Below are 23749 nucleotides of genomic sequence, written 5' to 3'. Positions count from 1 at the left end.
CCCCGTCTTAAAGCGTATACTGCTTTATGGTCTATTTGACTATAAATGGACCATCATTTACCAAATTACCATCAGACTGTGTTAAAGAAGGCTTGAAACTAGAGATTACAATGTTTACAGACGTGACAAATCAAGAACAACATCAGTTCTTAGTGTTACAAACTGGGGCAGTGATGCTTGAAAGATGTGGGTGTATACAGGGCAGGGAGGGTTCAACGGTATTGAGTTGCATTATGGGAAGTGTAGGATCAAGCCTCTCAGGAGCTTCACCCATATGAACAACATTTATGCTCAAATTTTGACCATTTCTTTTTTTCAAGCGTCTCTTGTGTGTCCCCAAACTTTATGGAAGCGAAGAGTAAATCTCTGGAGCCCCCCTCGTGGGCCAAATTAACTTCCTATACTGGATTAGCAGAAATGACGTGGGATTGGATTTCCGACTAGCCGTAGCCATGTTTGTATTCGTCTCAACTCCAACTAGAAAACCAGAAACTGCATTTGTTTTGATCTATAACCGTGTCTTAAAAATGTTTCCGCCCCACTGCACGATCACTGCCGACAAATAGGGTACATTCGATCATCTCAAATTAAAAGCCACGCATGTCTTAGAGTGGACTTAAGAGGCCTTATTGTGTCGTGCCACTGAGCTCTGCCGCCATACAGCGAAAAACTCAAACCGATTAAAGGGTTTCAAACACTGAAGTTTCAAACGCACCATAATCTGACAAAACAACTGCGTAACTTGTAAAACGCGTAAGGCACACGCCCCTCTGGCTGCTTCAGCGGCAAGTCAAACACAGTTTTAAAAGTCGGCCGAGGCGCCATTTGCTTTCCGGACTCTGCCCGCTGCCCTCAAAAAATCAACCCCATTCGCTGTTAAACCCCCCTCATGCGCATTTTAAAATGACATTTACCACCGCACTGAAGCAGCGGATGTATTTTCAGACTATGGACTATTTTCCCTCTACGGAAATAATTTGACAGCTTGCAGTGTTTTGGCCGCGGAGGGAGGACTAACAGTGTGCGGAGGGAGCAGAGGGCATGGACGCTTGCCCGGGTCCCACAGCTGCGTGGCGCTGGGGCACAGACAGCCCTTCTCTCTGGGGCACTTTGCTCCTTTTATGCCCGGCACACTGAACCATTGATCGGAGACTCCCCTCATCTCCGTTGCGCCAACAGAGCTCAGGTCCACGCAGACTCCAAGTAGGGACTCGGCAACACGGCGTCGGACAGTTTCTCACAACGTTCACAGCGGCCGGGTCAACGCATGCGTTATTGTTGGGGAAGTGAAAGTCTGAAAAGATCATCTCTGGAACTGACGTCTAAGATTTTTTTCAACCGTGCGTACACAACAACGTTCATGAAGAGGCAAAAATGTTGAGAAACAGATTATTTGCTGTCATACGAAAATATAAATCTTAGATGAATTGCATTGAGATTCATGCATACGTAGATCCATTTTGTGTTCCTCTGACAGTTCACATTACAGCTGCTAATATTAATAATTATACATTGACAATGAATAACATGACTCCTCGTATGCTGCACTGATAACTATCACCCTTCTCTGCAGTTCTTCTCAGCTCGACTGTTTTTTTGTTGTTTTACTGTTTAGTTTCAGTCTTATTGTTCTCATCAACCGTGTATCCAGCAGTAGCTGGCAGATGTTTTCAGTTTTCAAAAAAGGTACTTTGATCCCTCTGTATGCTGCATCCCCAGGCCCAAACAACAGACAGATAGAGTGAACAACTATAGCTTGTGAAAACAACGAAGCATTTAGCAGCTAAAGACAAGGATATTCTCTTCAGGAGTTCAAAAATGAGCAAAATGGGAATGAAGATTGGATTTAGTCACTAATATTACAGCTAATGTTGCGTTGTATTGGCTGTATGTGTAAATAAGCAACAAGTTTACCATATTAAGATAATATGATCAACGTTGTGTTAGCTTGTTCCTTTGTGTCCAAGTAGCCAAAATGTCCAATGATGCAAATTTAAGTCAGATGCAAGAACCACAATTTTCTTCTTAGCCCAATGTTTTGGATATTACAAATGAACGTGTTGCAGCATAGCTCAATGTGGCCTGTTTTTCACCACGGTTCACAATTTAATTGCAATACAGTGGTCGTCAATTTTTTGGGTGCATTTACTGCTTGTTGTCACAACTCAACAGAATTGTGTATTATTTCCTAATTGTTCCTCTGGTCTTGTTTGTATGATTAGTTGCTCAAGTTTTAAAATGTTCAACTCTGTGCTGTTGCATTTTCACTTCCATAAACACGCCAGGTCTATTTGCATCAACTCACGTCTTTGCGTTGACTTGACAAAAGATTGCATTGAATTCTGTCCAAAGCAATTTAAAGCAAACAATATGTAGAATTTAGCAATTTCAAACTTCGGTCCAATCAAAAATGTATGCCATACAAAAAAAAAGACAAGATACAACTAAATAAAAGCAGCGATCGAAACGTTAAGTTCTCAAGCTAACTGTAGCCTACGTGCGCTAAGGGTCATCACCAAGTGAGGTTTTGGCAGCCAAACAACGGTTCATATTGGAGTCCATGTTCCTGCTTATGAATTAAACCTTCTTTTTTGAGAAGAAGAAGAACGTACGAACTATTAGTTCACGTTACATCGTCTCACCTTTGGACCTAAACACTAACTGCACACTCTCAGAGTGAATTTATTGAAGACAAAATGGTGGCACATGATCATCATGGATCACAAAATAGGAATAGAATCTATGTATATTATAAATTGCCGAGAAAATCCATGTTAACCGACGTGTGCATAACTGCTTATGGATTGAGACATTAGCTGTTAATCGTCACACGGCAGACCGTCAAAACTAAAAGTCAGTCAATTCTCCACAGGACAGGGTTATTTCAAACTGCTTCCGATAAAAAAAAGAAGAAATCAATCCACCTCCCCTCCAGTCTCTCTTTCGCTCTGCGTTTCCTTCTCTCTTTGGTCAGCTATCACTCTGCTGGCCCACTGCTGGAGTTGCCTGATTAATATTCACTGCACTTTTCGACTGGCTGATGCACCGGCCAGTTTACAACCTCAGTGGGAGGAAGTCTGTCAATACGAGGCCGAGGCTCTTTTATGATTCTGGAAATCCTCTTTTCTGATTCCGCTGTTCGCCGGCCCTGCAGTGTCCTTCACTAATGTGTTTGGAATTAGTAAGCCGTGATTGATCTGTTGAAATTGCCTTTTGATTTGTGCAGCGCTTCATGATTAAAATGATGAAACTGAGATCTACTCACATCCAGTACCCTCCGACTTGGAACCGCTGCAAAGACACAACCATGCACAGGGGGTTTGTCTGAGTGCAGCAAGTGATGAACTGTTCACTGACCTACATGTGCATGAGCATGTTCAACACAGAGCAACATGAGTTACAAATATGTCACTCACATATGTGCATGATAAAACTGTCAGATTGATTGCCACGAGATCTGGCAGAGATATTCATAGCACCCAGAGGATGAATTACTCTGAACGCTGACGATGCTCCGGCTCTTCAATTAGTGTCGCCAGCACAACGCGAATTTCACCTGTCCAGTGAAATTTCTCAGCATCTATAGGATTGGTGGGCTGTTGTAGAGACAGTCATGTGGATGAATCCACTTGATTTTGGTGACCCCATGATTTTTCTTATTGCAACCCGGGAGGTTTGTGCTTTCGTGTCTCGACAACTGTCTGACAGATTAGCATGAAATCTTGTACACACGCTCGTGTCCGACTCACCCACTTTGAATGATATAATCCAAATGAATTGACGGCCATCATTCTCGTAGATATGGGTTACAAAAAGGGCCATCCTACACCCACTATAGGTTCAGACCATTGACGTGGTTGAGCACCGATAAGAGGACAAGAAGACAACGTCGACCTCTAGTGGCCGTAGTAATGATGGTGGGAGAAAAAAAGGAAGTCAGGTGATGTAGTATAAAGAGCAACATAGTCTGCCAGGGGTGGAGGCGGACGGTTGGGGATATTTATGAGTCGAACCAGCACAGGACTTTCACCCAGGAGACTGCTGTTCCCATCCCATCTCAGAAAACAAACAGCTTTTTTTTGCCTTTAAGGGCAATGAAGTCAACAAAACCAACACAAACAGCAGAGAAGAGCAAAAGGTTTAAGACCTAAGGATTACAAAAGGGCTTTTAAAGTATTTCTACAGTTGGAGAAATTAGCGCTCTTCCGGGGGCCTGGTCCCATTGGATTGGGATACTTTTGGTGTTCACTGACTTTTCCTCTAGCACCATCCTCAGATTCAAATGTGTATGTCTACTTAAATGGATGTCCAAACACCTTCAAAGCTATTAACAGCAATATGCCTCAGCTGTATGTTGTGTTTGGTGCTCAAGTACAGCCAGGTTGGAGACTGAGCCTTGTTTTATGAGAATACACTGTCTCAGGGAAAATGCTCTAACATCTGCACAATCAGTGAGAGGAACTCAACACAAACAATGTTGAACTAGAAGTTCACTCAGAGGCCAAATACCATAGTCATTAGCAAATAAGGAAATACCGCGTGAAATCCGCACCGAGCATTTTTTTTCCCTAATTCTGCTGACAAACAAGATGATTCCAAAAAAATCCTAACGTCCTTGGTGGATGCGTCTCTCAAACATCAATCCAAACGGTTTGTTTTTCGAGGAAGCCAGATTCATTCATGGTAAAACGGTCCCCTTCGACATCTTTCGGTGGGGAGCCATCAAAGGCCTGTGTGGTATGGAGCACGCTGTGTGCGTTTTACTGATGCCCCGCTGCATAATTTCCCGACACAGTTCAAATTAATTCCCGCTGCCATTTAGAGTCATTAATCTAAGAGGCTTCCAAAGCAGACGTGCAACTAGAAGAAGAAAAAATTGCTCATATATCCATTTACCAGTGTTAACCTCTACCCCTTGAGTTATTGGATAATTCACACCGCTCTTTGAACAGCGGAACTGAATGAAATCGTATCAACCGTCAGTGTCGGTGGCGTAAATGCTGCTGAGCTTATCTTGCAGTCCTTCCGTGTCCCATTGGTGCAGCGAAGAAGGCTTTACACTGGTCACGGCAGTCAAACATAAACTAAACTGGCGACCTCACCTTGGAATCTGAACTGACTGGAAACACTCGGGCGGACAGGGTGCTCTGGTTGCTGTCTTCAATAAGTGGTTGCGTGTCCTTGAGGATCTTCCGTCCACAAGCGAAAGAGAAATGCAATTAGCCCACAGTGTGACCACATGGGGGCTTCGGCCATCTGTGTCATCCCACTACTTGACCGCCGGAGCATTTACAATATCACATGTCCTTGGGTTACCTTTTAAGATGGAGAGTTCATGGAAATTTAAACTAAAATAAGTCAAAGTAAAATAAGTTCTCACCTTACTCATAGACAAAGGAACTGTTTTCAATTGTCTCTGACATGCACGAGTATGCTCCACGCTATAAACCCAATTGTTTATTTAATATTTGAATATACTTATTTAGGGAAAACCCAAAATCCTTTTTCTCTGTCTGTATTTTTTTTTTTCTCGTACTGATGGATGTCAATATTTGAACTGAAGAGGAAAGCAAACAGGTTTGTAATGAGTTTTCCTCCAGTGCTTGCTCGGCCCTATATTACACACACATATATATATATATATATATATATATATATATATGGGACTACACCATGCAAGTATGAAGCATTCATCACACCCTGGGCCCATAAAGCCGCCTGTTCCTTGTGTGCCCAGCTGCTCTACTTTCCACAATTTATTGATATCACATGTTTGCGTATTCCACTTTGAAAACAGGCCTTCTTATTGACAATCATTTTTGTAGTTATTTATAACATGATGATTATTATTGCCTTGAAGGGGACACATCTTGTAAAAAAGTATCTTTTTCAGTGCTTCTTTGCATACAGTTGGGTGTCATAAGTAACCACCAAATCACAAACTGTGAAATAAAAAAGGTACGCCATATTTTTCTCTCGATCCAATCAGATTTTTCGGAATTTCAGAGGGAGAATACAGGAATATTCAAACAGTTTAATGTGGGTTTATTTTATTTTTTTACATCAAAGCTCTTAAACATGTTCTAGTAGATAGCAGAAACCCCAAATACAAGTAGAACCTGAAAATGTCTTCACTGATGTGTCCCCTTTAAAGGCTTTTCTGGAATGACACGTGTGCTGAGAAACACTGAAAAGGAAGCAAAAGATCAAATGTGTGGCGACCCAAAATGTTCAAACTTGTAAATTGAGAAGAAATTCTGAAATATATACGGGCAAGTTAATGCAACATAACCATGAAATTATAAAATGATTGAATAACATGTATAACCCATTATTACGTTATGATAATAATGATAATAGATAATAACAGATAACAACAGATAACATGCAGATCGAGTTCTCCTTGCATAACCTAACTCAAAATACAATTCCAGTGCGAGTTTCAACCGGTTTCAACAACCCCTTCACTGTTTTCAGCTCAGAAAGATCCACTCATGATACTGAGAAGTAAATATGACTTCATTGGCAAACACTCATGTTCTTTTAGTGGTGGTCGAAAAAACAAAACACTGAAGAGTCCTCATGGCAAGGGGTTATCAAAATAAAAAGGATCTTTGTTTTAAGAACAGGGTGGATGCCCCCCGGGGGGGACGCAATCGCACATATCAGGAAGCAACACCACATTGTATTAGAAGCAGTGTGACGTTTAACGGGGCTTTCCTCTGCTGAGTCAAGACGCACATCTGGGGCACTGCCTATTACAGCGAGTATGAGGTCATACTGCCTTCCGCCTCAGGAGGGCAGCAGTGCACCACATGAGGAACATCAGCAGTCTGTAACATATTAGGATGATGAAAATAATAGAAATAGGGAATGATGGGAGATGTGTGGTGAAATGGTGAATTGTCATGGTGCCCGCGTGCGGTGAACCGACGGGTAAAAGGCTCTCTGTTGGAGACCTGTGTGTGGACGGCAGCATGACGATGAAACGTCTTGGTGACTTGTCCCATGTCCTGACAACAAGCGGACACGTGAATCACGCAAGCGCATTTTGAACAATCCATGTTAAGAACTCAAAATGTTTTGTCCATAATGTCACCCTCTTAACGTGTTTAGACTGTTGTGTAACACGAGATTGTGCACATGTGGCCTTTGTATTTGTTTGTTGTTGAATTGTATTTGACTATCGTATTTGCAAGAATTAGAATTTTTTGTTGTTGTTGCCAAACTCTATTCAAGAGACGAAGCAACATGCTAGTGTCCAAGTCGTAGACCTATAACTCCGATCCAAGCAACGTTTTTGTATTTTCAACAATTACTTTGCAATCAAAATGGTACAACTAGTCCTCTGAGAATTTGGACGAGAGGGAAATGTCCCTACCAATATTTTGGGAAGACAGAATTATCCCTTGACAAAAATGTGTTTGCATTATCTTTGGAGCGAATAGTCTGTTGTGTATTGCTATTTGATGTCATCTTGGATAAAGTAGATCTAGCCTGCACTCGAACAAGGTGGTGAAGTTAATCTTTGTGCGAACAACAAGCCACACAACGGGGAGAGTTACGCCTGATCAGAAGTGTTTCTACCTTTCTGCATTATATTCCACTATATTTTTATATTTTGAACTGTCACTTGTTTTCCATAAATTGACGCAGACAAATTCACCAGAATACAAGAAATCAAGTGTTTTCACTCCCAAAATTGTCTGACGTGTTGGTTTACTTTTAATGATAGGATGTGATACATGAGATCTATTATCTGTGAATTGAAATTGATTCATATTCAACTGCTCACTTTCAACCTTTGAAGATTTGACGGTACACTTCAACAGGATCTGGTTCGAATTAGAAAATGAACTGATCCAAATCCGCAGCATTAAATTAGTCCCAGTTCTTTAAAGGCCAACAGGACAGACAGCAGCGTTAGCCATTGGCATTACTTCAACAAACCTACTGCTACAGTTTGATCATTGATGAAGCAACAGACATGAAGAATGCAATGACTGCAACTGGTCTTATATTGTGTTGCTTCAATAGGTTGCAGAACCGCATACATGTTACCAATACTCCATCGTAATGCTCAACTGTCATTTCTGCTGTTTCATCATTTATCTTGCTACTGCTAACGGCACATGTCCCTCCATTACAAATATTAGCCCTGACAATAAGATTTTTACATCGATGCTGTTTCCAGAAAGAGGATCATTTCAAAGAAGCTACAACAACTAATGGGAAAACTATGGACTGTTGACTACAGTTTTGAAGCTTCAAATTCAGATTTTGGCCATCGCTTTATTGTTTTTTTGCAACCATAGAAAAAGAAAGTGACCATATTTAGGCTGCGGACAAGTGACACTGTGGCATGCGTTGGCAACACAAACCTTGCCTCCAAACCTGGCAGAAGTATTAAAAATTGTAGTTAAATGTGTGATCTATGTGCAAAATAGTGCTATGGAGCACCGCATCTTCTACGAGTTGAATCGTTGGTGCTGAATCGTAGTTTTTGCCATGCGTGTGGAATTAGCCCTGTTTTAGCGAGAGTACCAACATTGTCACGCAGATTGCTTCGGAAATTATGAGTTAATTCTTGTTTTGGTGTACATGGTCGATGTTGTTGATGCTCTCAATCATCTGAATCGACAGATGCAGGGCGGTGGAGTCAACATTATCGAAGTACCCAGAGGTGTTTTAAAAAAAAAGCTACCTTCACGGAAATGAGGAACAAATACATACCTATGTTTTGAAGAAATCCTATTTTAGTTTTCCCGTTACGAAGGGTTCGGTGAATAATAATGACAACAATTTACTACATGAACATCATGCTGTATTGAAGAAGACTCGAAACTAGAGATTGAGACCAAAAACCCATGTTCACAATGTTTACTGATGTAATAAATTAAGTAGTAGTTGTAGTAGAGTAATTTTCTCATAGACTTCTATACATTCTGACTTATTTTTGCAACCCGGAGGAGCCGCCCCTGATGAAAGAAAGAATGTGGCATTTCCACATTTGCTTCACTTTTCCTGACTGGAAGTTGCCATTTGGGATAAACTCAACAATTGCAGCATGGGTAGTTTCCAACATTACACTCTATGACACATAGGCAAACCCTGCCCCGCCCCCGTTGGGAGCAGAAGGTAGAGTAGGTTTTTATTTTCCATTATAATGGCAAACATTGACCCTGTCGAACACTGTTTTACTCTCAATACCAGAAAGATCCTTTCATTCTGCAGCACAGTTAAAGGGCAGCATGAGTATGATGAACCCACAGCTCTGCGCTTCTCGTTCCTTTTTCATAATCACGTCTAATATTTGCTATTGTGAAGTTCAGCTGAGGTGTTGTGCACCGAGTGGCTTGAGGGACATTGTTCCTGAGGAAGAAGAAATTAACAGCAGGAGACAAATTTGACCAAAAGCTTTCAGAACTGTGGCCTTCAGAGGTTGTTGTTTTTTTTAATGCAGACTATACTCATATAAGATCACTGTCAGCATTTGGTGAACGAAGAGATTAAAGGAGAGCAGGACAGTGAAGCAATCTATTAACTGATTTTGCTTGTTGTTGCTTCATCTGGGTTAGTCCCACTCGTAGAGTTCACTTCCGGATTGAATAAGTGAATTACAGGCAGTGTGTTTCTGTTCCTCTTTCCCTCTGTATATTAGCAGCCGACTGACACATCGGGTGAAACCTGACAAACTGCTTCTTCGGGTAAGTCAAAGGAGACTGGAGAGTTTTTTTAAGCCTTGTTAAAGCTTAATCTTTAAGCAATTTATGGTGCAAATATTTAGCTCAATGTGCTTTTGGGGATTCCAGTGGGAGTGAGGCTAAAATGTCTTATTGGTTATGATTTGCTTGATGGAAAGAAAGGATGGGATTCTTCACCTCTGCCTCTGTGTTCAGGGCATAATCTATAGTATTTCACTTTGATAGGCAGCTTTTTTGTTTTTACAGTTTTGTTGTTTAAAGAGTACTTTCTTCTCTTCTACATTTATGAGCCACAACTTCATGAAGAGAGCTTTTGCTGCGGTAGTCACATGTTTACATTTTGTCAGTGCAGTCTGGCTGTATCTTCTCCTCCAAAACGTGCTGAGAGACTCAATCTTTCGATTCCAACCTGCAACATAATGGGGTTAGGGTAACGTCGGCAAAACAAGAAAAAGAAAGAACGAGATCTAAATGTTAAGGTTGTTCGCATGAACAACTGAGAAAAACCAGCATGTGACAGCCATAGCCATTTGACGTTTTTTGACATTGAAATATTGCGATTCTGTTTGGACGCAAAAAGCCTTAAATGCTCCAAAAAAGGGCATTTTCATCACGTTTAATATTAAATAAATGGATTCAAGTCTTATTGCAGTGTCATTCTAGGTTGAGTCAAATGTGGATATTCAAAGTGGACTAGCTTAATTTAATAAAGGCCTAATTTAATAAAGGTCCAGCTTAATTGTTGACTTGTCAGGAGTCATGTGGTTTCTCAGGCCAATATTTAAGTACAGTTTTGTAGCTACTTTTCTTGACTTTTCCTATTTAATGCTACTTCATACCTTTAATACACAACATTACACTGGGATTAATATACATTTTACTTCATAACATTTATTTACAGTCAAATTACTTTTAAGATCATGATTTTATAGTAAAGACTATCGTATGCTGGAGGAGATGCATCTTTAAAAAAACAAAAAAAAACATTATTTTCCCCATACTGTCGGTGTGAATATACATGTATTGACCCTCGTCTGAAAAGCTCTGTTTTAATACCTTTCTCTTCAAGCCCCGCTTCTGAAAAAGCCCAGTCGGCTCTGATTGACACATGTGACAGAGGAAGGAGAGCCAAATATGAATGACTTGTCGAGTCACATGTTTTCTGATCGAGACAGACAAAAAAACTGACTGGGTTGTTTTTTGTTTGTGGCTTAGTAATCACTCCAAACATATATGCGGGTTTTCAGGATTTGTCAACTTTAAATGTTAAACTAGTGGTTACCAAACTACACAGCGTGTGACGAGTTGGGGACCTCATGTCCTATTTAAGTTGTTAATGTTAATGATTTGTCATATGAGCCACAAGGCCCATTTTTCTCTGGTACGAGTACTTTTACTTTTTGTACTTTAAGTATATTTGTTTGATAATACTTCATAGGCTTGTTCATTTTCTCCCCCAACAGCCAAGATGTTTCTGTGCTGTTGGCTGGTTCTGGTGGCTTCAATCCCTCTGACCCTGAGCGTCAACCCTGGGGTGAAGGTCAAGCTAACCACAAAAGGCCTTGAGTATGGTAAGGTCTGCGGCGCGCTTCCCCCGCCAGTTGGAAAGTACGGATCTCTCCAGAATCTCATCCTCACATTACTTTGCTTGTTTGCTGTAGGCAGACAACTGGGGATGGCTTCCATCCAGAAGAAACTCAAAACCATCAGAATCCCAGATATTTCAGGGAGCCAGAGGGTGTCTCCCATTGGCAAAGTCCGGTACAGCTTGACGAAGTAAGGCGCCAGTCCATTCGACACTCGAGTAAATTCTGTGGGAAACTGGGATACTTCACAAACGCAAATGTTGTCTCTTACAGTCTGAACATAGTGGATGTGGGTTTGCCACAGTCCGCGCTGGATCTGGTACCAGGGACGGGTGTCAAACTGTCCATCGGCAAGGCCTTCATCAACCTGCACGGACGCTGGAGGGTCAAGTACCTGCGAAGAATGTAAGTGAGAAGAAGAAAAAAAGGCCGAATTATACAGCTCGGGCAAATTCCTTTTTTTTTGGAGATATTTCTGCTGCAGCGGTGACTCCTCTCCGTTCACAGAAAGGACAGCGGCTCTTTCGATTTGAAGGTCAGTGATGTCTCCATCACGACGAGCATTGCCATCAAGGCCGACGAGACAGGTCGTCCCACAGTCAGCACTGTCAGCTGCGCGGCCTCTGTCGGCAGCGTGAGTGTCAAGTTCCACGGCGGAGCCAGGTGAAGGAAACCCTGCGATGCTTGAGCGCTGCGAGTAAATAGAATGTGAGGTTTTCTTTTAATGCTTGCCACACCGCCCTAATTCCTGTGATTGCTCTGGGTTTCAGCTGGCTGTACAATCTCTTCAGAAAGTTCATCAATAAGGCTTTAGAAAATACACTGAAGAAACAGGTGAGGAGAAACGAGCCTCATACCGGCTGCTTTAGATTGTCATGTATTCATAATGAATCGGGTGTTTCTCCTCAATGCAGACAAAAATTCATAAGGAGGCGTTTCCTCTTCAGACCAGATCACAAAGCTGCAGGGAAAAACTTTTGCGAAGAAACTGATGGAAGCCAGTAAAGTGATATTCACTTTACTGCAACAAAATATTACAAGTTCAAGAGCATACTCAAATTAGGACAATCACTTTGGACATCATTGGATAAAAAACCTTTTCTAAAAATGTCAAAAGCTTCAAAGGGAAACATTTAGGAGTCCATTTAAGAGTCCTTATGAGAACTACCATGCTGTTTTCTTTGTTAACTTGTGAGCCCTTTTAAAAGACATCATGGGCTTGAGGCTCTAGCGAGCTCAAATATTGGCAAAGTATTCCAGTTATGGAGAGAAAATGTTGCTAATAGTTTAGCTTTTGCTAACCCCTGCAAATGCGAGCTAGCCGCTGTTGAGAGCTAGCCGCTGCCGTGAGTTAACTGTGGTCGAGAGCTAGCCGCTGTCAGAATTGGTAGAACTTCTAACAATTTATAGAAAATGAAAAACATGTGACAAAGAGACACAACTACAAACTTGTTTTACGTGAGCGCTCACTAGCCAAAAGGGTTGGATGCAAATGAATCTTTAACAATATGTCGCATTTTATAATTTACTTTTTTATTTTGAAGTGTTCATTCGTGAAGGAACCAGTAACTATCGCTATCAGATTAATATAGCTGAGTAAAAAGTACAACTTATCTCCCTGAAAGTAGAAGTAAAACTCAGTCAGGAGCAACATTTGGCCTCATGATGTTCTGTGACTACAGTCACTCCAGATAAATATAACTGGTATGAGAAGAAGTTCTCATAGAGTGCAGGATAACAGCAAATCTTTCAAATCTGAAAAAATAAATCTGTTACAGTCAGTCAGAATATTAAATTAATCCTTTGACTAAATTAATTAACATTAGACAGAGTTAGACATTAGCACAATTGAGTAAACCACCCGTCTGCACTTGGGTCGCCTTGCTCTTGTGATTCTGAAGTGCTTTGTTTCCTTTTTAGGGGACTTTGCAAATGTCTTTTGGATTCAGGTAATGTTTCTTGTCTTTTTTGTTTGTTGCAGTTCTGCCCTCTGGTGGGAAATGCAGTATCCGATTTGAACCCCGAGTTGAAAACGCTCAACGGTAAATAAAAAAAAAGACATCGAAATAATATTTAGATTGATGCTGACAGCGTATGAGAGACATTCTGCCTTCCTGCAGTTGTAGCCAAGGTGGACCAGTACGCTGAGATTGACTACTCCATGGCGTCATCGCCCACAGTGTCTAATGCCGCCATAGAATTGGGCCTAAAGGTAAAGAAATGCTGAGCATTATACTGCACATTTTATACATCTAAAGCTTCAGCTTGGTTAGCAAGAAAAAAACAATCATGGCCACATCACAATCTCTCTGTCTCCTGTGATTATTTGTCACTTAGGGTGAATTTTACAATATCGGGAAGCACCAGGAGCCTCCGTTCTCCGCCGTGGCCTTTTCCCTTCCGCCCGAGACCAACAACATGTTGTACATCGGCTTGTCCGCCTTCAGCGGCAACTCGGCGGCCTTCGTCTACAACAGAGCCGGAGCCCTCAGCCTGTCCGTCACCGATGACATGGTGAGCTCCATCCTCGTTTGTTTATTCCCCCGTCGATCTACATCCGCGACGTCACACTGAACTACAACATTTCCGTCACGACAGATCCCAAAAGGCTCGCCCGTCCGACTCAACACCAGAACGTTCGGCGCCTTGATCCCGCAGGTGACAAACACGCTTCTGCTGGCGTCATCAGCTGAAGGAGGGCACCGTCATCTATTGGCAGTTTGTCAGTTGTGTCACCGTGTGTTGTTTCAGATCGCCAGGCGCTTCCCGGGCCTGATGATGAAACTGCTGGTGAGGACGGTAAAAAACCCCGTCATCACGTCTGAACCCAACAAGACCACGGTGGAGGCCAATTGCACGGTGACGGCCTACGCCATCCAACCAAATGCCACGCTGTCCCCTCTCTTTGTCCTGAACTTGGTAGGTTGCGCAGCCGGCATGATCGAGGGGAAAAAAATGAACAATTTGTGTGCGCCAAAATTGGTAACTTTCTCGCCACGTTGTCTTTACAGGAGACCAGCGTCAGCGCCCGAATGGTTGTCAGCGGAATGAGGCTGGCCGGAGCTGTCAGCCTGAACAAGTGCGTTACTCCAAACATAACTACTTGTTCTCAGAAGAACAGAAATGGGGGCCAAAAGGTCTTTGTAAAAAATGAACATCACAGTCTAATTTTGCCTAATTTGCACAGAATGTCTCTGACCCTGGCGACAAGCTACGTGGGAGACTTTTGGGTGAGAACTGTGTTCTGACACAAGTCACGGAGCGCACAACCACGACCAGCGTGACAAACTAACCCTAACCTTTACCCGCAGGTCGGAGCTCTCAACAGCATCTTTCAAGTGGTCCTCAAAGTTGTTGTGATACCCAGACTGAACGGTGAGTTGTTGCACTCTTAGTTTCTAATCTGCATGAATTAGATGTCGTGTACTCTAATCTGCAGCTTCCCCTCGGTTTAACGGCGTTCCAAAGGGAGTGTCAGTTCATCGGTTAGCTGTTCGGAGCCACATGATCACTCCGTCACTTTTGTGGCAAGATCTTTGGACGAAGCAGGCTGCTTGTTTTCAGTAAAGAAGCTCTGAAACTACCTGTATTCACTACCTGCTCAGGAGCAGGTAGTGAATATTGAATGAATATTGGACTTATGTTCATAAGGGGGCGAATGAAACGCGACTTGTTTCTGCTGCCCTGTGATAGCCAAAAAAAATCTGTTATTGCAGGTTAAACTAAAGACAGAAAGGCTAACCCTTTCTAAACAACTCTATATTTATTTGACATACATCAAAAACACACATTAAATACATGTATTGTGTTATATGATTCAACATTTTTGGAGTAGTTTATCTAAACGTGTGACATTTTGCCTCATAGTTCAACTCAATAAGGGATACCCACTTCCTACACTTGGAAAGATGAAGCTTGTGAACACTCAGCTTCGGGTCCTGAAGGTCAGAATCTGGAAGTCTTTTGTTTTTTTTCTTTTATAAAACAGCATGTGTTTGAGCAAGCTGCATTTATTATATTTAGTTGAGTAAGAGAATTCATGACCGCAAAGCTGTTATTAACCACCGTTGCTGTGCTTTTCTCTAGGACTACGTACTGATTGGGACAGATGTTCAGTTCACGGGTTGAATGGAGTTTCTGAAAACTCCCAGGATTTATCTCTGCGCTGCCACAATGAAGACGCAGTCTCAGAGTTCAGCTGAGAAAAAAAAAAAGAATGATGAACATATAATACAGTACTTGTTTCTTATAATTGTTCCCCTCTTTAGACTCATTTTCTTCTAAATATTAACCCAGAGCTGTTTTCCACATGTAGAATGTAGATGGAGGCAATGATTTTCTTACTGCAGACATGTCCCAACAGGACAGTCTGCAGGAGACGCTTCACTCTTGTCACTTCAATTATCTTTTTATTTTATGACTTAAAAAAATCTCCTTCCAAAGCAGATCACAGCACTTTCTGCTGCTGACTTTAGGAAAAATGATTCCTTAAAGTTTCTGACTCTGTGATTCTACAAACATGCTGATCCGTGACATTTTTGCTGCAGTCCAGAGCTAATGCCGTGGCATCAATCAACACATCTGTCATGGTTGTATGGGTTAAACAAACGTTACATTTGACATCATCCGGCCCGGTTTCAGCCTCTGAAGTGATAGCTTTTTTTATTTTTAAGTGGAGCTGTATGAGTTACTTATTCCTACGAAATAAGTGCTCCCACAAAATACTGAATCAAAAATGTACCTTGGGTTGAATGTATGTATGTATGTATCAATAAAATGTACTAAAATATTAAAAGCAAAAAGTACTCGGTATGCAGAATGGGTCCTTTCAGTGTTAACATAACATCCATTATTTAGTTTTTATCATTAAATAATACATTTGGCATTTTAATGTTGTAGTTATTCAATGAGGAGCCAATGTGTGATATTAACAAGTAGATAATAGCACTATTGCTGCAGCAGCAAGAAACGGTCACACATTTATCACACACACACACACACACACACACACACACACACACACACACACACACACACACACACACACACACACACACACACACACACACACACATATATCTGAGTGCATTACTTATCGTTTTCTTAGAAACAATTATACCTGCTAACTTCAGGTCTTTCTGAAGCTCTCCACCAAGTGGTCCTCTGGCTGTTGCACAAGATTTCTGATAATTATTTTCACTCTTTCGTCAGCAATCTTGGGAGGAGCACCTAATCATGGCCAGTATATGGTGAAATCATGTTCTTTCCACGTCCGAATTATTGCCCCAACAGTGCTTTCAGAAGTTTAGAAATCCTTCTGTAACTGATGCATCAGTTTCTTTGCAACAACAGTTTGAATCCAATAGGACATCTACGGAAAGAGCTAAAGATCAGAGATCTCACGAAAGCTTTAACATTTGAAGACTGTTTGTGTAGAAGGATGAGTCAAAATCACACCTGAACACTGCATGAGACTAGTTTCTCACACAGGATACCTCTTGAACAAACAAAGGCTTTTGTACCAAGTATTTGAACTTATTTGATTGGTTTTCTTCGTATGTATGATTATTATTACCAGATGTGTGTGTGTGTGTATATATATAAAATATTTTTTGCTTTCCACAGATCAGGGGGTACTTGGCGAGGAAAACCATTTTACATAGGGTACATCACTGAAAAAAGGGCTCTCAGAGAGGAACTGACGCTGTTATCTATGCTCTCTTCAAAGCATGGTGAAGCGGTGAAAATATTCTAAATATAGTGGACACTAAAACTGATATTTATTTATTTTTTTAAATCTACATTTTGCTGCTGTCCCCGTCCACAGCAGTGCATTACTTAGCACACACACACACACACACACACACACAAAATTGTCCCGTAAAAAACTGCCTCTGTGCGTCTTCACAGTGGTTAAAAAAAAGAAGGAAGTGTCCCTGACTCCTAAAAGCCGCAACAGCTCGTTTCCTGTGGCGTCCTGTCTGTCAGTCAGCGGCACGTTTCAACCATGGCCGCATGTTCAAGGAGCCGGTGACTCAGCAGAGTCTCGCAGTGCTTCAGCGTGCCGCTCAGGGAGCTGCGACTGAGGACTCGGCCTCTCAGGCTTTGGGAGCTGGACGACAATATCTATGGAACGAGAAAAGACACGCAACATCAGAGTCGGAGGGATTGAATGATGAACTAATGAAGTACCAGATGATGTCTTTAAAGATTTTTACTGATTTTTACTCTTTACTGATGATTGGTCTCTGGTACCGTGGGCTTTTTCCATGATGATTGATGCGTCACAGTAGACACGGGTTTGACATGACTGTATTACACTTTTTTAAATGCTTGACTGCATTGATTAAACAAATATCTATCTATTATTGGTATTTTTTAAATATGTATTATAAGCTGCTAGGTTTTGAGAAGTAAATCAGTTCATCTGTATTATATATTATATACCAATAAACTAAATCTCACAAGATTACACTTGAAGACATCAGGATGATATTAGAATTTACCTTGGCCCAATATTCATTTTTACTGGAGCTTGAACTCGTCATAATGTAATTCAATGCGACTACACCACGCACACAAGAGTGTTTGGCCGCAGGTGTGTGGTGCTGGAAAGCATTAACAAACATTTCAGCATCTTCAGATTGTGTTAAAGACATGTGAAGATGGCGAGTGGGACATTTTATAAGTTGAACAGTTGATGGTTGTTTGTGCTCTTCGATGGAAAAACAGTTTGAACACACGTTGGCAATTTCTGAGCAAAACACACACCGATATATCTGTTATACACATTTAACGACTTATAATATTCGCCTGGCTCTTTTTGAAACAGTGCAATGGCTATTTGTAAGTGCAATACTCTACCTTCACCAGCACATAGTCTCCAGCACGGACCGATGTCGCGTTGGATGCTGCAGGCTGAACGGCAACATCCTCTTTGGGGAAAATCACTTTCATGTTGCCGTCCGTTCTCCCACAAAGGTCCTCGGCAGATCTTTTACTATCCTGCGTAAAAAGTGGAAACCCCGGAGATGAGCAGTGTTGGTAACAGGTCACGGTATCACTGCTTCCCTCTGTGGTTAGCAGTGATGCACATTACGAATGCAATTGCTGTATTTCTACTTCATTTTTTGCAGGTATTTGGACATAAGTTAAAGAATTGGATTGAAGTTAGGACTCAATGACAGCATTTAACTTTAAGCCATAAATGGTGGCACTAGAAAATATATTCAGAGGGCAGATTCTCTGCCGATACAAATACCTAAGTCTATACATTACAGTATTCAGTCCTGCATAGTGAACCTTTAATAAAATAGGTTTGATCCAAATTCCTAGATCTCATGTTAAGGGTGATATTTGGTTTATCTCTTTTTTTTTAAACCTGACATCCTTCAAAGGACAGGTCAAGCGTGTGCGCAATACTCACTCCCTCCACAAGGACGAGCTGTGTGCTTCCGACGAGCGCGGCGTTGACCTTCGCCGCTTCCTCTCTGAACGCGCCGATGCACTCCTCCAGCCTCCGCCGCTTCACCTCAGCTGGCACGTCGTCTTGTAGCCGATGAGAGGCGTGGGTTTTCTGAGTTACAGGGACACACGTTTGAAAAGTGACAACTTGGATTTTATTCTGAAAACAATAAAAAAAAAAAAAAAACTAGGGCCGTACATCCCAAACCCCACCAGAGCTCACCTTTCTCATGCTGTAGGCAAACAGAAAGCCCACATTGTAGCCCACCTCTCGGATCAGAGACACGGTCTGCTGGTGGTCGTCCTCGCTTTCTCCACAGAAGCCTGAGATGAAGTCACTGCTGAGACTCGCATCTGACACAGAGAACACACACACACACACACACACACACACTTTGTCAATAGGACAGTTAAATTAGCAAACTTCTTACTTGCAGTTAAAAACTTTTTCTTGTGTTAAATGTCTTTAAAAGTAACCACACTTTAAAAACCTTCAACTTAACCCGAGTGTTGGCGTCTTTCTTACCGGGGATGATTCTCCTAATGTTCTCCACAAGATCAAGGTAGGCCTCTCTCGTGTATCTGTGCAGTTAATGGGAAAATACATATAATTAGAACACTTGGTGACATTTAAAAGAGACTTTTCCAGTGAGAAATCGCTTTGACAATTTAGTTTAGATGAAAAAATAAAAAATCCTTACCCGCGCCGCATCGCCGTTAGGACTTTGTTGCTGCCGCTCTGGGCTGGAAGGTGGATCTGCTTACAGATGTTCCCTCGCTCTGCAATCAGGTGCAAAACCTGTAAACGCCAGCACACATAGCAGGTCAGGATGCCAAGTTAATACACCAGTCCTCCACAGAAAGAGGGAAGAGTTTTTTATACGTAATTAAACAGAGAATTACCTTTTATTTCATTTTCTAAAAGCACTTTGTGGAATATCTGGGTTGTAATGAGAGTTAGTGCTTTTTAAAAATAATAAAGGGTATTCAGCAAGAAGCACTGAGAGGCAAGCGAAAAAAAGTTTGGTTTTCAATTTTGTGATCTTAAGTGTTTTCCCCCCGTTTATGACTTAACAGGTGAAAAAACATTTTACATGCACTTTTAATACAAGGTATATAAATATATATATATATATAAGATCACAAAATGGAAAACCAAACTTTTATTATATATATATTGTGTGTAAGCAAATAGAAAACATTAATGCTTTTAGTCCTATTTAGAATTTGGGTGAGAGGTGCCATTCAGCCTCTTGTGGCCAGAATGAGTATTACAACAATCAACTATAAAAGATCATTTTGAAAGTTTGAAAGAAACAGCAGAAGAAATAACAATGATCTTGTGCAGATGTATGTTTCGTTATAATAAAAGAATCCCCACCCCGCGAAAAATAAGAAAATATCCAGGCAAAAGTTTTTCCTCCACGGATGGAAAAGAAAAGATAATCATGTGTCCTTCAATCATAAACGCAGGAGTGAAAACTATTTAGATCACACATAGATAATGGATCGGCAGAGTTTTTGGTTTTATCAGGGCTTTCGTAGCAACATGTACCTCATCAGGGAAATCCTTGGGATGCGGGGAGGTGAATCTGATCCTCACGTCTGGATCGATGCGCGACACTCGGTCCAGCAGGTCGGAGAAGCGCAGACCGCCCTGCTTCGCTCTGTAGACGGTCTTGAACCCCTGGCTGAGCTTGGTCGGGTCTGAGCTGCAGAACTGCTCTTCTGACGTGTCTCTGTAGCTGTTCACGTTCTGACCCAGCAGCGTCACCTCCTTCACACCCTGGAAAGAAAATCCAACTCGTTAAATTGGGCTGCTGAAATGTGGGCGGGATCAGAATGTGGCGCAAGACAGAGGACTGTGGCTGTTGTTGCGAAAAGTTGCAAGTTGATGGATGGTAGATGTCATTGGTTGAAATTGATTGGTACCAGGCGGCAACCTTCAGTTCTGCAGAATGAAGCTGATGCAGAAGAGTCTTAAAACGTGCATTCTCTCTACTGGCCAACAGGGGGCGACGTTTCCGGTTGCACAAAGACGTTTGATTGTATAGAAGTCTATGAGAAAATGATTCTACTTCTCTCTGTATTTATTCGCTCAGTAAATATTGTGAACATGACTTTGAATCTCTATCTTTAGTTTCAAGTCTTCTTCAATACAGCATGATGTTCATTTAGTAAATTCCCGACTTACAATATTCGCCTGGCTCTTTGAAAGCCCTGAGAAAATTCCAAATATTGTCATTTTCAGTAATTGGTTGCGAAAAACATGACGAATGACGTAATCCGAGATGACGATGATGAAATCAGCGAACTCAAGGCTGCAAAGCGACGGTCCACAAACCAACGGCTGACGTCACAATGGCTCCGTGCACTTCTTATAAACAGTCTATAGAGCGTATTTACTTGACTTCAGTATCTCAATCGCGCCATCTTGGGGTCCACTTATTAAATGTCAGAAGAAGTTGACCTCGCGTGTCCACTGTCTGATTATGCGAGAGCCTCGCAACCTCATGTATGTCTGCGTTACCAAAAAAAGATTTCAGCAGTTGGAATCAATCCTTTTTTGATTCAAGATGAGCAGTTCGACAGGATCGTCTGCCGCCAGTGGAGGAAATGGATCTTGCGTCGTATTTAGTGCTGGAGACAAGTTTTTACACACAGGAAAGTTTCAAGGCGTACAAAAGTCTGCAGGGTTATGCCGTGTTCACCCCGATAAGAGGTTATTTCACACCAATAGAGGTTATTTCAGAGGAAATCAGGCTTTTTCGCCTGATTTTACTCGCTCCACACTATGTGGTTCTTTTTGCTTTTTTCCGTATTAGCGTAGTAAGCACCGTCATACTTTGTTTTACAGGAAGATGATGGGCTTTGATATGAAAACGCAGATAAATATATATTGGTTTATTTTTGAGGGGGGGGGGGAGGGGGGATTTAAAAAAAAAAAGTTAAACAGGTGCACATGTGCTCTGAAATGTTGTTTTAAAAAATAAAAACATTTTTATGACTCAGAAGAAGCATCTCCTCTTATTCGCTGTTTCATCGTCGTCACGTTGTTTTTGTAGCTCTATCTAAAAACATTGATTACCATTCGTTTGTGTCCTGATTTTCACAATGTTCCATCTGGCAACTTCATTCATACCTTTCACTACAATCAGAAGAACGTGTAGTGGCCACGTGCGCACCTGCCTACATGAGCGTATATGTGTGCGGGGGTCAGAACTCACCTGGTCGCACAGCTGACGGACTTCCTCCAGCACGGAGCTGGCGGGTCGACTCCTCTCTCTCCCGCGGGTGAAGGGGACGATGCAGTAACTGCACATGTTGTCGCAGCCTCGCATGATGGACCTGCCGGCACGAAAGGGGCGCGCGCGTGCGCGCACACGTACACAGAATCATCAGTAGGAAATGACTGAAGTGGGTGTGGAAGAAAACTACTACTTACACAAAAGCACTGTTTCCATGGGCCGCATGGTGGACGGGCATGACGTCGGCGTACGTCTCCTCCAGCGACAGCAGCACGTTGCTCGCGCGTTGACCTCCGTCAGCCAGGGCCAAAAGGCGGGGGAGGTCCCGGTATGCGTCCGGCCCGGCGAGGACGTCCACGAGCTTCTCCCGCTCCAGCAGCTCCGTCTTCAGCCGCTCCGCCATGCACCCTGGACGGACACACAAGGCCCGCGGTCAGTGCGTCCCGGGGGCCCCGTCGGCGAGACAGTGCGTAAGTGAACCGGAACTTACCCAAAATCCCAATTTTCATCGGCGTGGGGGTCTTCAGCCGCCGCTTCTTCATCGCCGTCAGTTGTCGTAGTCTGTTCCAAATGGTCTGTTCGGCCTTTTCTCTGTCGAGAGAGAGAGAGAGAGAGAAACCGTTGTCCATTACATGAACAATTGTAAAAACAAACAAAAATAAGTTGCTGAAAACACATCATTAACTTACCTTATGGAACATGTTACCAGAAGGACAACGTCTGCCTGTAAGCACAACATGTTGGTTTTTCTTCCATTATTATTATTATTATTATTATTATTATTATTATTATTATTTCCCACACACATACATGTCCTAAAATAGTTTGGGGCTCTTCCATACCTCTTTTAAGTCCGCTGTGCGTCGGTAGCCCTTCCTCTGCAGAATGGACCAGGCGATCTCGGTGTCGTTCACGTTCATCTGACACCCGTAGGTTTCGAAGTACACTGACGTGAACACAAAAACACCAGTTCAGCACTCGGCCGTTTCACGTGCGCCGGAGTGACACGCAGAGACGCAGACTGACCTTTCCTCGAGTCCCCCGTTTCCGAGTCCTCGGGAAGATAACCACGTTCCTCGGAGCCCTCTTCGTCGACTGCAGCGCGGGTCTCGAGAACTGAGACCCCTTTGATGAAATCCTGAAAACTGGGACCGGAGGATATCCGAGTCTTGAACCGGTCTCCGGCCGCTGTCCTCTCTGTTGAGGTCACGCCGGTGTTCGCTAATTTAGAGCAGTATCTAGGTGGAGCGCACCTGAGGGGCTTCAAGAGTTGGGGAAGGGTCATCAGGGGTTTCCTGAGGTAATCCATGTCCAGTCCGCTCACGAGAGCTGCACGAGGAAAGGATGCGTGGCTAACTTACCGCCTACCGTCTACTGCAGTTGGTCACTTTTAGCGCTACTCAGTAACTTGTTTATGTTGGTGAATTAGCGATAGCTACGTGGGGTAAATGTCATTCAGGCGCTCGTGTCTGGTGGAGCCAAAGATGTCTTCATATCAGGAGGGATATCTCCTCATTCCAAAGCAAACTGTGCGAATAACCGGATATAGCGTTAAGCTGTCTGAAATTACAAGGGTGCTGTGTAATAATTTTTTGGGGAACTGTTGCAGGAATTCCAGTTTAGATTAGCTAACGTGTGTAACCATCGTTCCCTCAACAACTTCATAAATAATATCTGTTAGACAGGGGCAACGTTTTTCTTTCAGTAATTTACAAACATGGCCATAATGAGGAGGTGAGGAAGAGTG

At 42.4% G+C, this 23749-nt stretch overlaps 2 protein-coding genes across 2 annotated transcripts; one reads left to right on the top strand and one right to left on the bottom strand.

Annotated features, from left to right (window-relative positions):
* The first annotated feature begins 11172 nt into the window (after window positions 1–11172).
* On the top strand, window positions 11173–16093 carry LOC137796641 (bactericidal permeability-increasing protein-like). Its single transcript, XM_068594681.1, has 15 exons — window positions 11173–11275; window positions 11366–11480; window positions 11564–11695; window positions 11798–11953; window positions 12061–12124; window positions 13272–13332; window positions 13411–13502; window positions 13628–13804; window positions 13889–13948; window positions 14042–14209; window positions 14302–14369; window positions 14478–14520; window positions 14602–14665; window positions 15158–15234; window positions 15377–16093. The coding sequence occupies exons 1-15, from the start codon at window positions 11173–11175 to the stop codon at window positions 15416–15418; spliced, it is 1422 nt and encodes a 473-aa protein (XP_068450782.1). The 3' UTR covers window positions 15419–16093.
* On the bottom strand, window positions 15166–23471 carry cdk5rap1 (CDK5 regulatory subunit associated protein 1). The gene is made up of 13 exons (XM_068594680.1): window positions 23029–23471; window positions 22845–22948; window positions 22692–22726; window positions 22493–22593; window positions 22200–22410; window positions 21982–22102; window positions 20310–20540; window positions 19456–19553; window positions 19281–19336; window positions 18978–19108; window positions 18717–18866; window positions 18155–18295; window positions 15166–17416 (listed from the first exon to the last, which is right to left on the bottom strand). The coding sequence occupies exons 1-13, from the start codon at window positions 23309–23311 to the stop codon at window positions 17279–17281; spliced, it is 1800 nt and encodes a 599-aa protein (XP_068450781.1). The 5' UTR covers window positions 23312–23471; the 3' UTR covers window positions 15166–17278.
* Between the last annotated feature and the right edge of the window lie 278 nt (window positions 23472–23749).

The sequence above is a fragment of the Clinocottus analis genome, unplaced genomic scaffold, assembly GCF_023055335.1.
Source record: "Clinocottus analis isolate CAN_PGR_092001 unplaced genomic scaffold, fCliAna1.0.p SCAF_3, whole genome shotgun sequence".
Classification (NCBI taxonomy): domain Eukaryota; kingdom Metazoa; phylum Chordata; class Actinopteri; order Perciformes; family Cottidae; genus Clinocottus; species Clinocottus analis.
Note: the sequence above shows the minus strand (reverse complement) of the source record. Positions and strands in the feature narration are given on the sequence as shown.

Coding starts and splice junctions, on each gene's coding strand:
- LOC137796641 (XM_068594681.1), top strand. CDS start 11,173: ATGTTTCTGTGCTGTTGGCTGGTTCTGGTGGCTTCAATCCCTCTGACC. Junction 11,696..11,797: donor GTCAAGTACCTGCGAAGAAT/GTAAGTGAGAAG, acceptor CTCCGTTCACAG/AAAGGACAGCGGCTCTTTCG. Junction 13,949..14,041: donor TCGGCGCCTTGATCCCGCAG/GTGACAAACACG, acceptor GTGTTGTTTCAG/ATCGCCAGGCGCTTCCCGGG.
- cdk5rap1 (XM_068594680.1), bottom strand. CDS start 23,311: ATGGATTACCTCAGGAAACCCCTGATGACCCTTCCCCAACTCTTGAAG. Junction 20,541..21,981: donor TCCGTCAGCTGTGCGACCAG/GTGAGTTCTGAC, acceptor TTTTCTTTCCAG/GGTGTGAAGGAGGTGACGCT. Junction 19,554..20,309: donor CCAAGGATTTCCCTGATGAG/GTACATGTTGCT, acceptor TGGCGTTTACAG/GTTTTGCACCTGATTGCAGA.